Source organism: Talpa occidentalis, unplaced genomic scaffold (genome assembly GCF_014898055.3).
Source record: "Talpa occidentalis isolate TD23 unplaced genomic scaffold, MPIMG_talOcc4v2.1 talOcc4.3, whole genome shotgun sequence".
Taxonomy (NCBI): domain Eukaryota; kingdom Metazoa; phylum Chordata; class Mammalia; order Eulipotyphla; family Talpidae; genus Talpa; species Talpa occidentalis.
Window position 1 is genome coordinate 117,143,468 of NW_023603184.1, and position 13,352 is coordinate 117,156,819.

The 13,352-nt window shown below is 36.2% G+C and overlaps 1 protein-coding gene across 2 annotated transcripts in view; it reads right to left on the bottom strand.

The window, feature by feature from the left end:
* TMEFF2 (transmembrane protein with EGF like and two follistatin like domains 2) overlaps nt 1-13,352 on the bottom strand; it is a 231,002-nt gene that overhangs the window by 102,434 nt on the left and 115,216 nt on the right. For both annotated transcript variants that reach the window (XM_037523736.2, XM_037523735.2), the window contains exon 5: nt 3,258-3,354. In XM_037523736.2, the coding sequence (XP_037379633.1) occupies nt 3,258-3,354 (97 nt within the window). The remainder of the gene's footprint in view (nt 1-3,257; nt 3,355-13,352) is intronic.

Sequence of the window (13,352 nt, forward strand, 5' to 3'; positions counted from 1 at the left end):
CCAGGGATCAAACCCGCACTGCAGAGGCTGCGGGCAGCCTCGCAGCCCAGCTCTCAACTGCTGCGCCACCAGGGGAGGCCCGGTAGAGAAAATTCTTATGTATAAAAGTGTAGATTTGCTAGTGTTAAAGGAAAAAATAAAGCAAAACACTGAATTATACTCTTCGTTGTTACAGAGCACCTGCAGTATGTTTCCAAGAGGATCCGGTTGTGGTTTCATCCAAAATCAACAGCACATTGAGGCTCCCCTGACTCAGCTGACTGGTACTGGCGTTGTATCACTCCCCTTTTGCTTTCTATCTTGCTTTATAACCTCTTTCTTTCCATGCCTATTTAATTTTATTTATTATTTTATTCTTGTGTCCTTTAACTGTTTCCAATCTGCCCTGCATGGCCATAACTAAATACAATATGTTAACATACAAAGGTATTTATATAAATGAAAATCAATTTGCTTATCATTTTAGCAATACTCTTTATTGCTTACATTGAACATCTTAAGTACATTTTATTTAAACGCTAACAACTTTTCGTTGTTGCCTGGAAAGTATAATGATCTTCTTGGCTCCCTGCCCCCTGTAGCCCTCTAATCTTCACAGCTATGGCCACTTAGCCCCATCTGGAGGTTCAGCCTTATTCTGAATTTTGGAACTAATCTTGTCTCTAGGGAAGGCATTCATAAAGTCCTAGCCAATAGCTAACTGATTCAGCATCCAGTCAGCCTTGCTGCTAGTTTCATTCTAACCTTGTAATTTATTTCCCAGATCTAGACACTTGTCTCAGGTCCTTGTAACCAAGACTTGGCTGCCTATACTAGTTGTGGTAAGTGGATGTCTATCCAGTCTTTCACATTTCAGTCCCTGGTTCTTTCTCCTGATAGATCCCCAATTCCTTGATTACTGAGATTCTGCTTTGCTCTTTACCTTGTCCCCTGCTTGTGTAACTGAATTCTTTTTTCTGAATTCCATTTGCACTACAACCTATAGCTGAATCTTTCTGATGCCACTAACACTACTCATCTCACTGATACTGCCTGCCTTTGTACCATACTGAAATTTTGCTATAATACCAGAGTGACACTGTTTTCTTGGATATTATCCCATTGCCTGCTGCAACCATCTCCCTGCCACCAGATCCAACCCTACTGGTCTTGAGTCACTGGATATAAGCTGTCTGCAATCTGTCCATCTTATTATTCCAGACATGACAAGAAATAAATATTATTATTTCAATTGCATCTTTGGTTGAGTTGTTATGCTAATATCCTTTAGTTATTTTCACCTCATATTTCTATCTTGGCCTCACCACTTAAATACTTCAAAACACCGTTTTCCTTATTGTAAAGTGAAATAATAGTGGAATCTACTCCTGGTGTTATTTTGAAGATAATTGAGAAAAACTGCATAAAAAAGGACCAAGCCCATAGTAAATAACCAGCAATTTTTAGTTACACCATTATCTCATTTCTTAAACCTTGGCACTTTAAAGTAGAACTATGTCACTTAAAGATAATCACTAAAGAAATGAGAAACTACAATAAAAATTCTGAAGAAAAAAATTAAGGACACATCTGAATTTTTTAAAGTATAATTGACAGCCAGATAATTAACAGCTTTAAAACAATGCTGCACTACAGATGTAGTCACCAACAAACATTAAAAATGAGATAATTTAATTCCTATCAGTGTGGCTTAATATAAAATGACTCAGACCATAAAGAGCCCTAAACCATTTAGAGAGGAGGGGTATTAAATCTTTTATTATTTTAGAGCAGTATGTTCATAATCATTTGGAGAGTTTTAAATAAGTAAAAATTTAAGTCTCACTTCTCAGAAAATTTAACTCATTACATCAGTAAAGTATTGATGTGCTTAAAAAAATTCCCACAGTAATTCTGATGATAAGCCATGTTTGGGAACCATAATTCATCAGTAATGAAGATGTAAGAAAACATAAGTTTGCATACCTCAAGGTGGTCAAACCAGTGCACAGATGCCCTGACTTAGCTCCTTGCTGCTTCTTAGTTAGACATGTTTGACAGGTGTGGAGACTACTGACAGCTGCTTTTTTTTACTCAATGGCAATGTTCACCTGCAAATACCTTGCCACTTTACCCTAAGTAACTGAGTTTTCTCAGTTGCAATCCTCAACTTAATCTGCATTCAAAAGCTGTTTTTTTTTATTTTTTATTTTTTAAGATTTATTTATTTATTTATACAAGCACTGGGTATAGTCAGAAGCGCGGGAGGGTGAGAGAATTCGCCAGAGCCAGAGCAGGGAGCAGAGCAGGCAGAAGGACCGAAGTACACTGCTGAGGGGAGCAGCGGGTAGCAGGAGAGGTCTGCGCGCCATGTGGGACCCTCCTCCGGCGGCCTGGGAGCAGCCGGGGATCGAACCGGTGCTGCAGAGGCCGCGGGCAGTTTCGCAACCCAGCGCTCAACAGCTGCACCCCCGGGGAGGCCCCAAAAGCTATTTTAAACCTGGCCCCAGTCCTATGAAGGGAAAGTGTGTGTGTGTGTGTGTGTGTGTGTGTGTGTGTGTGCAGAGAGAGAGAGAGAGAGAGAGAGAGAGGGAGAGAGGCAGAGACAGAGACAGAGAAATAGATTGCCTGATTGTCCTTTCCAATACCAATCCACAAGAACCAGACTCTAAATTTGTGTGTTCAATTTGGGTCTCATCAAGACACAGTGATACTTTGAATACCATCAAAAGTTCCATTCTGGAACCCTTTTAAAGTACCAGATTTAATTTATTATTTGTTCAGCATATCTTTATAGAAGATGAATATTGCTTGACTGAAAAGAGAAGTTGACCCCAGAGAGCAGCTCAGATATCACTCTGCCCGACCATCTTCCCAGCTCAGGTTCGCGTGCACACGTGCATATCTTCAACTAAAATCTCTGCAGCTACCCAGATGCACCATTTTAGAAAGCACTAACTGTTCATTGTTTCTAGATTATTGTTCTTGAGAGATGTTCTAGTAGATATGATTTTTCTCTCCATCTCTTAACATTGGCAATATTGAAGGATCTCAGTTTATCTTAACGGACCTTCGGAAGTAATAGGAAGCTGCCTGCCTGACCCAATTCTTAATTCAGCTTCAGTAATTCCTTGGTATTGTTATAGTCCCAATTCCCTTTGCCCTTAGGAAATAGACTTTAAAATGCTAAATTGTCTTCTTTAAGTAAATAGTTGATGGAGTTACGATAAATTAAGTACTGCCACTATTTGTTTAAGAAAATAGAAATGGTCTATTACCAGACATCCTCGGCATCTTCATCACATTCTGCACCAAACTGGCAGATGTCACAGGTGGATGTCTCCTTTTGACTGGTTTCTCCTGATCCTTCATGGACTGTGGACAGAAAAAATTTAAACAAAAAAAAAAAAGATGAGTGTGTATAATACCAATGACTAGAACAATTCTATATTCACACTGCTACTGTATAGTGGGCCTATTTGCCCTTGGGGTTACATAATAATGTCATTGAAACTTCTTTCTTCTCCTAATTGAAGGAACTATAACAATAACGTGCTGATACGTAGTGAACATTTTGCTTTTAACAAGTAAATAAAACAACAAAGCATTTTCTCATTCCTAAAGATATTTTTTAATCCATAAGATTTCACACTTAAAGAACTTTTTTATGAGGGCTTCCCTGGTGGCGCAAGGGGTTAAGATGCAACCTGTGAAGCAGTCTGCAGCCTCTGCAGCATAAGTTCGACCCCCCAGCTGGCTAGGGAGCAACCCACATGGCGCAGCAGACCTCTCCTGACTTGCCCGCTGCTCCCCTCAGCAGTGTACTTTGGTCAATCTGCCTGTTCTGTTCCCCACTCTGTCTCTGGTGAATCCTCTCACCCCCCCACATCTCTGGCCTGAACCCCAACTCTTGTATGCTGTAGGGTAAGGAAAAATGTCAGGCTTTTCTGCCCTCCCGCTATCAGGATAGATGATGGATCCTTTCGGTCCTGAATGCATGCCTGATGGCGGGCACCTGGAGTAGGGTGTGGGCCTAGGTAGATGGGATTCAACTGGGCTTTTAAGGGCGGTGTCACGGGGACTCCAGCAGAAGCCGAGAGAGAAGCAAAAGAAGCAGAAGCCGAGAGAAGGCCAGAGAGCCCAGAGTGAAGACCTGCTGGGGGCTGGGAGGCCTGCCAGCCTACCGGCCCCCCAGCGCCCCTGCCTGCTGTGTACCTGGTAATCCCAATAAAAACCTGCAAAACCACTGAGGACTCTGACTCCTCCTTTACCTGGTCTGCTGGATCAGAAAACCTGCACTGTGGTCTTCCTGACCTTACATTAGCATAAATTAATCTTAAAAAAAAAAAGAAATTTTTTATGAGCCACCCTTGTCTTACTAAATATGTCTTCTTTTCTTCTCAATATTCTCATTAATTAAAAGGAAAAATATGTTGCTCATAAGTTTTTATAAAATAACTTTTAGCTTTTACATTAATTTCTTCAATTTTAAATATTTCACAGAGTGCACCATAGTGATTTCCTCTGTAAGGGTTAAAAATATACATTTCATTTGAAAAATATATATTGTCACTGATGATTATTATTTATATTAGTCCTTCCCTCCATAAATTATAAGTATAAAATATGCAGTATGTAGTCTAATTATAAAATTAATCTTTAAAAATCAGGACAAAATAGTGAAATCAAGAAAAACTCTTTTGTGTTTTGAGCTCAAGGAATGAAAATCTGAGTAAAACTTGTGAGATGATGGATTACTATTTACACAGTGGGAAAAAAATGTAGTTGAAAGCAAAAATAGCTTCATTTGTAGGTGAAAAATTACAACAACTTTCCCATAACATAGATAATCATATTCTATGGGCAGATCATAGTCTTAAAAACAGATGTTTAAATAAAAATGATCTCTAAAAAGTGCACTTTTGCAAAAGGGTATGCCTTTTCAACAGAAAAAAAACATGAACAATTAAGTATGGTATTGGCTTCTATCTTTATTTTATTAATAACATTTTCATGAAAAACACAATTAAAATGCACCCTCAACCTAACAAATCCTATCTTACTTGTCTTGTTTCAAAATAAATTTTCTCATCATTTCCTCTTTATTCCCAAGAGACTTTTTGGATATTTACAAAACCAAATGTCTTTATTCACTGATTTTCTTTATGTTGCGCAGATAAGTGGTTTGATTTACAAAAAAAAAAAAAACAAAAAACCCTAAAAAGGACAAGAAGGCATGTCCTAAGCAAGTTCTCTGTTTTTCTGTTTTATAGTTCTTCCAGGAAAGGTAGAGAGATTTATTTTTTTTTTCCTAAAGCAAACCTTTCTTCCTGTGCTTGAAGATTTGCACTTACATTAAAGAAACCCTTATGAATTAAACAGATCAGCTTCAAATGCAAAAGTATTGATGATATGGTTATAAATTTGGAGGTTTTAAAAAAAGGTGTTCATTCCCAGAAAGAAGGAATTTTAGACTCCGATAAAATAGACAGCACTTATTATGTACTCTATTACTTTAATACAGACAAGACCATTAGAGTGGACCAACGGGATAAGAAGGAAGCTGGGGCCTCACCTCAGGGGAGACTGAACAGCTGAGGTCGGTCTCTTTATTACTTTCTTATTATTAATGCAACACAGAAACTGCTAATGGGAGAGAGCCTTTTAGTGTTAGCAAGATTAGCAACTTCCAGGCTAAAACTTCCCATCACTCAGGAAACCTGCTAACGTAAAGGGAAGGTCCTAATGAACAGTTATAGCCACCTTGGGGCAGCCCTATTTTCTTTCACAGGAGAGACCTTTGGTTAGGGATCTACTGAAAGTAATCCAAGGGATGGACTGTGCTAACTCAGCCGAACTAATAGTAGTAATTCTAAAAGTAAATTGGCAGGTTACAAAATCAAACTTGTTGGGTTACTATATGCTAACTACAAAATAGAAGAGAAAGAAATCAAGGAAACAGCCCCATTTTCAATGACATCAGAAAGTGTTAAGTGCCTAGAAATTGATAAAATAGGTGAAAGATCTATGTAATGAAAGATTAGTCACTTAAGAAATGTAAGAAGATACAAGGAATGGAAAGATATTCCTTGCTCATGGATTATAAGAATGAATATTGTCAAAAAGGTCATCTTGCCCAAGGCAACACACAGATTTAACAAAATCCCTATGAAAATTCCAAAGCTATTCTTTAGGGAAATAGAGCAAACATTACTGAAATTTGTATGGCACCACAATAGCCAAAGCAAACCCGACAAAAAGGAAGAATGAAGAATCAATACTCCCAGTCTTCTAAGTATACTACAAAGTTATAGTAATTAAAACATTATGATATTGAGATAAAAATGGACACACAGATCATCACATAGTCAAAAAGAAAGTCTATTCAACAAACGGTGTTGTGAAAATTGGATAGCCATAGGCCAAAGAATGAAACTAGACCACTTTCTCACACTGTTCACAAAAATTAATTCCAAATGAATCAACGACTTGGATGTAGGATCTGAAACCATGAAATACATAGCAGAAAATAGACAAAACAGTCCAACACATTGATTTCAGGAATGTCTTTGGAGACTTCAATGGCAAGGGAAACAAAAGCAAAACAAAACAAACAAACAAACAAAAAAACCCAAAACAAAACAAATGGAACTATATCAAATTAGAAAGCTTTTGAACAGTGAAAGAAACTATCATTAGCACAAAAAGAAATTAGAAATATGACTGAAGAATTGAGGCAAACAGAGGGGTAGGGAAATTGGAGGAGGGAACAAGGCAGGGAGAGGGCCCAGTGATCTATGGTAAAGGACTATGGATGTTTTGGAGTTGGGTGTGGTGTGATGACATACATACATCTGAGGAGGTATGATCCTAGTTCTGTAAATCATACACAGTGTTGTTAACTAATGTCACCTCAATAAAGGGAAAAAAGAATTACAAAAACTAAAAAGAAAAAAAAAACAATAAAGCATGTAAGGGACACCCAGAGGTTTTGCTAAAATGTAGATTCTCGTTCGATGGTTTGAGGTATGTGCTGAGGCAGGTTCTGTATTTTCTTTATTTTTAAGTCCCCACTCATGGATGCTGCTGGTTTGCAGGCCACATGTGGAGCAGTAAGGATAACACTGTGTTTTTCAGGCCACAAATCACAGTTTATGAGTGGGGAGTGAAACAGAGCTAATGGGTTACTGCCATCATTTTTCATAAACACTAAGCAGAAGACTCTAGAATAGAAAATAAAGAGTGTATTTACTTAGGAATCACAGGTTTAATTTTATAACACTGATTTGGTTATATACATGTACATTCACATAGGGTTGGGTTGTCTATTTCAGTTTCTTCTAAAGGTCACAGACACAAAAGTGAAAAACCACTGATTTAGAAAACAGTAGATGCTCAGTAGATGTGTGTTGAATTGGATTATTTCTTTTCTGTTCTTCCTACATTATCAAAAATGGGAAGAACTAGTGCTTAATTATTTGCATTCATTCACTGATTAATCAAGAATAAAATTCATTTATTCAAAAATATTAATTTAAACATGCATTTGCATTTTAAGTCTTTTATTTTGAGTTGTGAAGTAAAACACCTATTCCTTTTGGTGTCTAGAAACCTAGGTTTCAGCAAATAATGGAAGAAAATTTCAGGAGTGAGGGAAGAGCAACTGAAAACATCTTGTGATTTCTTCTCTGATGCAATGATTATTTCACAGTGTTTTTTAACTTCAAAAATTTGAGGACCTTCAAAGGTAGAGCCCTTTTATTTATCTTAAATGCCATATGTTTTGTTTAAATCTTTTGAAATTTATTGAAACATCTTTTATGGCCCAGAATATCTTCTGAATATTTCATATGAATCTTAGAAGCTGAAATATTTTGTTGATTTTCTATAAATGTTAATTATTTTAAATTGGTGGCTAGTATTGTTCCAATCATCCATAAATCAACTGATTTTTTTTTAATGGCTCTATTAGTGAAAACATCTCTATCAGTGACAGTACCATTGTCTCGAGTTCTCTTTTGTTATGTTCTTTTGTTTGCTAATGTATTTGAGAACTTTGATATTAGGTATACAAACATTTAGTAGTTTTTTATATCCTTGAATAGTGACCTTTTTATCATCACAAAATATCTCTTTAATCTCTGTTAATATTATTCATCTTAGAGTTTAATTTATTCTGAGATTCATATAACCATGCTAAGGTTTTTTTTTGGTTTTTTTTTTTGCTTATTGTTTCTGTCCTTTTACTTCAACCTGTTTGTTACTTATGTTTAAACTATTTCTTGTATACAACATGTAGTTGGAGTTTGCTTTTATATTCAGCCTGAATATTCTTCATTTAATCTGTATTACATAGGCCAGTTAAATTAATGTAGTTAATTGGTGTTTGATTCCTATTAGGTCAATGTTTATGTTTTCCTCTGTACTTTTCTGTCTTTTTTTTTTTTTTTAAAGATGAATCAAATAGGGGCCTCCCTGGTGGTGCAAGGGTTAAGATGCAACCTATGAAGCTATTCACAGCCACAGCAGCATGAGTTCGATTCCCAGCCAGCTAGTGAACAAACCATATGGCACAGTAGACCACTCTTGATTCGTCTGCTGCTCCCCTCAGCAGTGTACTTTGGTCAATCTGCCTGCTCTGTTCCCCACTCTCTATCTGGTGAATCCTCTCACCCCCCACGCCTCTGGCCTGTACCCCAGCTCTTGTATGCATAAATGAACAAATCTTTAAAAAAAAAAAGATGAATCAAATAGTGTATGGTCTTCATCTTATCTCTTATAATGATTTTTGTGTTATACTTTTTGCGTCATTATTTTAGTGTTGCTTTAAGTAATAATATTCATCTTTAAAATATCCTAATGCATTATTGCATAAACATTTTAAGAACTTCATGATAATATATTTTTAAATTACTATAGTTCACCCTTTGCATTCTTAATGTCACATATCATACTCCTACCTGTGCTGTAAGGCTCATGTTTATTTTTAAAATTAGTTTTACTTAAAGATCCATCCTATTATTTTCTGTTAATTTCAAAGACAGGAAGACAGAGATATCAGTAGTAAGAATCCTGCTTGTCATTGTTACATAATTATTTGATTTCTGATGCATATTTACTTTAACTTTCCAAGATTTAGCTATAATCTCACATTCTCCATGGAAGACACTACATGCATATAGCACTTATAGCAGATTTTGACTATTGTTCCCCATTATTTTTGCAGCCTTTCTAATAGAAGAGTTGTTTCTTCTCCTTACAGCTGTATGGCTTGAAGTTCTGTGATATCACTGTTGACCTTATGACCTGCTTTTGCCATTGAGATGTGAGTAGCAGGAGGAAGCTAGAAAGCCATCATACAGATTTCTACTTACTTTTTCTTTTCTTTGGGGGTGGAGGTGAGGGGAGAGAGAGAGAGAGAGAGAGAAAGAGAGAGAGAGAGAGAGGGAGAGAGAGAGGCATTCCAGAGTAGGAGAGGAGGAACAGTTCCTTCAACCAGTCCCAGTAGGAGATGACTTATAAAGCACAGCCACAGTTGACTGCAGATATGGAAACAAGAATTATCCACTGGTGCTATAAGCTTCTAGGATTTGGAGATCATTTGTGACTGTAACTTTATCTAGTGAAAGATGACTAATATGGCATGAATTTAGGTTATTAATAAATTCTGAGGAAACATTTTTTTTTTAATTCTTTTTTTTTTTTTTAATAGAGGCATGTTTTATTTATTTATTTATTTTATTTGTTTGTTTGTTTTGTTTATACATGCACTGGGTACAGTCAGAAGCGCAGGAGGGTGAGAGAATTCACCAGAGCCAGAGTGGGGAGCAGAGCAGGCAGAAGGACCGAAGTACACTGCTGAGGGGAGCAGCGGGCGGCAGGAGAGGTCTGCCCGCCATGCAGGACCCTCCTCTGGTGGCCGGGGAGCAGCCGGGGATCGAACCGGCGCCGCAGAGGCCGTGGGCAGCTTCGCAACCCAGCGCTCAACCGCTGTGCCACCAGGGAGGCCCAATTCTGAGGAAACATTTTCACATCATTTTCGTACCTCACATATTGGTTGAACTATATATCGACATAATCCTAGGTCTTCCTTTTTAAATTTTTTCAAATCTGTCTTCAAATATTTTGTTTCTTTTCTATACCAGAATATGTTTTTCAATAGTTAGGCACCCTTTTTTGTCCTTGGTAACATTATCTTTCCTAGTCAATGCATGACTCCCATTTTCTTCTCCATAGGGCTGCAGTATGTAACTTTCACAGATATATGTTATGGCTTTTAATTAAGCATAGTATAAGTATTAAGCATAATATAGACATGCACAAATACAACCTATACATGTATCAAGTCTGAAATAAAATAGGCAATCTCTTAGATTATCAGTTATCAGATAACAAAAAGAATGATATTTTTAAACTTGACTGATAATGTTTCTACTCTCATTTAAGGTATTACAAAGTTCAGAAAAAAAGCATTTACACACATTTTATGTAAACCTTAACCTGCATTGTTTCTTTAAATTTAGAATGCATTTTCACCTTCCATTTTAGAGTCATTGTCAGTCTAGTAGTCAATGTTTCTTAGAATCACAAAATAATTCTTGATAGACTTAATTTTTTTTTGGTATTTACATAGAGAGCTTATCACTGATAACAATATGTGTGTTGTAACTAAAATAGCTTTATCAAAATGTGAAAGAAATTTTTATTTTTGAATAACTTGCATAAATTACGCTCACTTCCACCAAAATCTGAACATTGAATTTACCTTCCAAAGAAGGACAAATTCTACTTAAAAAATAGAAAGAAAAATTTCAACCAGAACTTTCTATTTAATTCTTTAATTTGTACAACTTGTATATTTTGCTTTTTGTATGCCAATTTTCCTCTCATATGTCTCTCCCATATGTGAGTAAGTGGAATTTAAATGATGGAAGCTGCTGACAGTTCCTAGAGACACAGATAATTCTAAGCTGTTGTTTTGAGCCATAGTCATGTTCTCTTACAGTTTCCAACATTTCCCTAGAAACTTCAATAAGACTTTAAAGAAAAATAAGAAGAATTTTTTTTCTTATTATGTGAGGATGTTTATCAAATGACTAATACACTGTTACATAATATTACTGAAGTGCTAAGAAAAAAGAAGTAGCATTTTAGTCTACTATTTATAAATCGAACACAGATTAATTCTGTATATATGTCAGTGCTATAATGCAGTAAGATGTGTCCAGATTTTAAAAGGAAATCCATTACCTTTGCTTCCTTTTGACTAAAAGGACAGATTCACTGCAAATTTTTAATTTTTGAGTGATTCAAGTGCCCCAAACCAAAGTAAGACTGAAAATATATGTATACATAGAGGTTTGGAATTCTAAAAACTACTTGAAAAGTCTAAGAACCAAATTCATGACTTATTAAATGTAATTTTATATTAATCACTCAAAAGAAGAGATCATTATGGAAATTTAATTTTTCATAATTAAACTAGTTTGCTCAAGCTTGACAAATCTCCTTTAGAACTTGAATACAATTTATCTTCCGTACAAGTAAAAATATATTTAGAGATTAATACAATGTGGCTATGCTAAGGTGCAATTTTATGCTAAGTCTGACAGGTTAGCTCTATGTGATGTAGCACAGAATGTACACAGTTGATTAGAAAAAAGGAGAAATATAGTAAGTAACAAATAAATGAGAAAAGAAAGGAAGGATGGAAGGAAGAAAAGCTGCTCAGCTTAATATCAGACATGACAGAATTCATTCCGAACTGTTACTAAACCAGACTTCATGAAACTATGTTATGTCAATTATATGATAATGACAAGCAAAAAATAATTTTGTTATCTGTATAATTAATTTCCATTCTTAAATGTTTCACATAAAATTTTTACGATTTTCTTTATCAAATGCCTGAAAGATGAAAACATTATTTTCTATTGGTTAGTTATAAATATCAGCTTGTGCTACATGGACTACAGTAGAGCATGGTGGGTACCAAACCCTAATTAGAGGAGATTAAAAGATTAATAAATAGAAACTTTAAGTGTAGTTGACAATTTTGCAGGGATTTTATGATGAAGAGAAGAGAGGATAAGGCATTTAATTGGATAAGGATATAGCGTCAGGAAAGGAATTTTTATAGAGGGATGGAACAGAGGCATCACTGTATGCTGAGAGAAGTGATAGAGCAGAGAGGAACAAAATTATGCAGTATAGAGAGGAGGTAATCACAGAAGCAGTGTCCTTGGGTATAGTTTCCACATAGGTGCAACAGTTGGTCTCAGAAGTAGGAACAGGTCTTCTGCTCTAGGAAGGATGGCAAAATATCTGGATATAGATGCAGGGAGGAAGTGACACCAGAAAGGGGAAGATGAGGTAGATCTCCTCTGATTGTATTTATTGTTTCTACTGTATACCTAAGAGGGAAGTCACCAGCTGAGAAGATGTGAAAAGAAGGGAGGAGATGAGAAATGAAAGGAGAGTGTGAATGAAAAAAAGTCTTTCTTACATTAATTTGTTGTTTTCCAACTTTACTATTAATCTTCTAATTAACAAATCTCTTATGAATAAAGATATGTATTTATTAAGGACCTCCCCAGTGGTGCAGTGGGATGAGCACAGCACTGTGAAGGTGTCCGTAGCTTCTCCAGTGCCGGTTCAATTCCCTGCTGGCCAGGGAGATACCCACATGGCATGGCAGACCTCTCCTGCCTTGCCCGCTGCTCCCCTCAGCAGTCTCTTCAGTCTGTCTGCCTGTTCTGCTCCCAGCTCTGTCTCTGGTGAATTCTCTCACCCTCCTGTGCTTCTGGCCTGTACCTCAGTTCTTGTATAAATAAACAAATAAATCTTTAAAAAAAAGAAGAGTCACCTCTGTCCATTTTTTAGTACATAACATTTGGTGTTGCTAAGGTAATGGCATTTTGGGATTTGCAATGTTTCATGTGAATATCAAATAAAGACTAAATTGCCAGTAGAGTTAATTCTAATCTACTTATTATTTGCTTTGGTCAAAGTGCTTCACTATATGGTAACAACTTACACATAATTTTATTTGTTAAGTAGTTTTCTATTATATCATCTCTATACTAGTTCAGATCTTTATCATACCTTGCTTAAACATCTAACTACCCAAATATTTTCCACTGTACTTGCAAACTTGTTTCTCTTAAATGTATCTCCATGTATTTCATTAAAATGCAAATCTGATGATGTTATTTAAAATTAAAAATGACAAAAAGCAAACTAAAGACAGCTACATGAGACAAAATTTAGGCCTGGTGCTAGGAGAGCTGGAACAGGGTTATCCAGCTCCATTCTTGATCTCTTTGGTGTTCTTGTTTGTGAAATGAGATGCCCCCTCTGCTTTGCTCACCAGA